At 51.9% G+C, this 2,058-nt stretch overlaps 1 protein-coding gene across 1 annotated transcript in view; it reads right to left on the reverse strand.

Moving 5' to 3' along the window:
* Positions 1-2,058, reverse strand: part of DENND1C (DENN domain containing 1C) — a 10,850-nt gene that overhangs the window by 1,176 nt on the left and 7,616 nt on the right. Inside the window, exons 9-14 of the mRNA XM_023733088.1 lie at positions 1,921-2,047; positions 1,789-1,829; positions 1,492-1,563; positions 627-671; positions 449-556; positions 1-52 (exon numbers count right to left, since the gene is read on the reverse strand). Of these exons, the coding sequence (XP_023588856.1) occupies positions 1-52; positions 449-556; positions 627-671; positions 1,492-1,563; positions 1,789-1,829; positions 1,921-2,047 (445 nt within the window). The remainder of the gene's footprint in view (positions 53-448; positions 557-626; positions 672-1,491; positions 1,564-1,788; positions 1,830-1,920; positions 2,048-2,058) is intronic.

Consider the following 2,058-nt stretch of genomic DNA (forward strand, 5'->3'; position numbering starts at 1 on the left):
CAGAAGGTCCTTCTTCTTGCCGGAGTCTCTTGCTAGGGCGAAGGGGCCGGTTCTGCAAAGGACAGATTTGGAAGGTGGGGTGGAGAGAGGAGCTGTAAAGACAGGGAGCCAGGGCTTTTGGAAGAAGAGGGTGAGTCTAGGGCTTGGTGAGGAGGGAGGCAAGGTCCCTGCATGGAGATCAAGGATGGGAAGATAATTCAGTGACGATTTTGGGGCTGTGTGTGTACGTACAGAACCCCAGGGTGGTGGAAATGGTTAACGCGCTCGGCTGCTAACTGAGCGGTTGGAGGTGCCTTGAAAGAAAGGCCTGGCAATCTACTTCTGAAAAATCAGCCATTGAAAACCTTGTGGAGCACAGGTCAGCTGTGACACACATGGGTTCTCCATGAGTCAATGGCAACTGGTTACTGAGGTATGTGTAGGAGCAGGGGGTGAGGGGTCCTCTTACCTTTCCAAAGTGCTGTGTGATTGGCAGGCGCTGTTGCAGACGATCTGAGCGGCTGACGAGAGGCAGGGTCCTCAGCGAGCCGCCCCTTTGCAGGCCAGAGTCCCCATCCTAGGGGGAGGGTGGGTAAGCTGGGAGCCCCCTCCCCCACTCTTCCCTACCCCTTGGCCCTTGGTCTTACCTTGTACATCAGAAGGCTCTGCATCCCCTTCAAGCCACTCTTGGCCTACGGAGAAGCCAAGAGGGAGTTAGACTCGAGGCTGGTTTGACCCTGTGAGTTTGCAAGCTAAGCCTTCTGTTCCCTAGGACAGCTGTAATCCTCCTGTCTTGCCATCTGTCCGTTGCTTTTTCACACATCTGTCCACTATTGCCTCACATACCACCTCAGTGCCAGCTTTTTGCCTTTAGGCTAATTCAGAAGTATTCCTGGAGGAGGAGTCCCTGGGTGGCGGTTTGAGTCCACCCAGAGGCACCTCAAAAGAAAGGCCTGGCGATCTACTTCCAAAACAACAAAAAATCAGCCATTGAAAATCCCATGGAGCACGTTTTACTCTGAAACACACGGGGTTGCCATGAGTTGCAGTCAACTCAACAGCAACTGTTTTTTAAATTATTCCTAGAGAGGGGGGAAAAAATAAAAACACCAAAATCAAATGGGGCATGGCAAAAACAGAACAGTGGAAAACGTGTCAGTGGCTAAAAGGCGAGAGAAGAAAATCTAACGGCCAGTTTTGAGCTGTAAAAGTTGGCCCCTGGGGAAACTGGACTTGGGAGAAAAAACAGGAGGACAGAAGCTGGGATTGTAGGATCTGAGGACAAAAGATGTTTGCCAAGGAATCTTAGTTGTACATTTTATAGACAAGAGTGATTCCAACGCAAAGAAGTATAGTAAAACGGAAAACAAATGTGGGAAGGATTGTTCACAGTTTAACTGCTGCTGCAGTTCTGATAAAACTATTTGCACTTAAAATGTCTGTGGGGTTAAAATGTCCTGCGTCCCCTCCCCCTTGTCACCCCACAAAGTATGGCTTGTCCACTTGTCTTACCGAGCGGTACATGTTCTTCACGGCTGGTTGGGTCTTAGCCTTGACCGAGTGCAGGAGGGCACCACCGCCTTTCTGGATAGATAAGGGAGAAAAGTGTGGGGCCCTGGGGTCCTGGGGGCTGGATCCCAGACCCTGCCTCCCTACCCCATGCTGTGTGATGCTGGATAAGCCCTTCTCCCTATCTGAGCCACAATTTCCTCATCTGTATAAATGCACATAAGGATGGCCCTACCTCGGGATTGTGGTGGGATTAAATTAATTCAATAACAACCAGGTAACAAGTGTTTGGTATTTTACCTTCAGGTTGTCTGCCCAGAGCTGGTAGGAGCGGAGGGCGCCTGGAGTGAGGGGAGAGCGTGGTTATCCCATGCCAGCTTGGTGGGGGGGAGACGGGGGGATGGGGGCTCAGAGGCTAGGCTCAGGGCTCACCTGAGGACGCCTCGCTGCAAGTGATTTCCTGCTCAAAGAGATCTGAGAAGCCATCCCCCGAGTTGAGCTTCTCCAGCCGGCCTTCGATGAACTGGGAGTGGGGGAGAGGGTCAGGGCAGACCCACATCTGAATGCGAG

This window comes from Trichechus manatus, unplaced genomic scaffold, assembly GCF_000243295.1.
Source record: "Trichechus manatus latirostris isolate Lorelei unplaced genomic scaffold, TriManLat1.0 scaffold00057, whole genome shotgun sequence".
Lineage (NCBI taxonomy): Eukaryota > Metazoa > Chordata > Mammalia > Sirenia > Trichechidae > Trichechus > Trichechus manatus.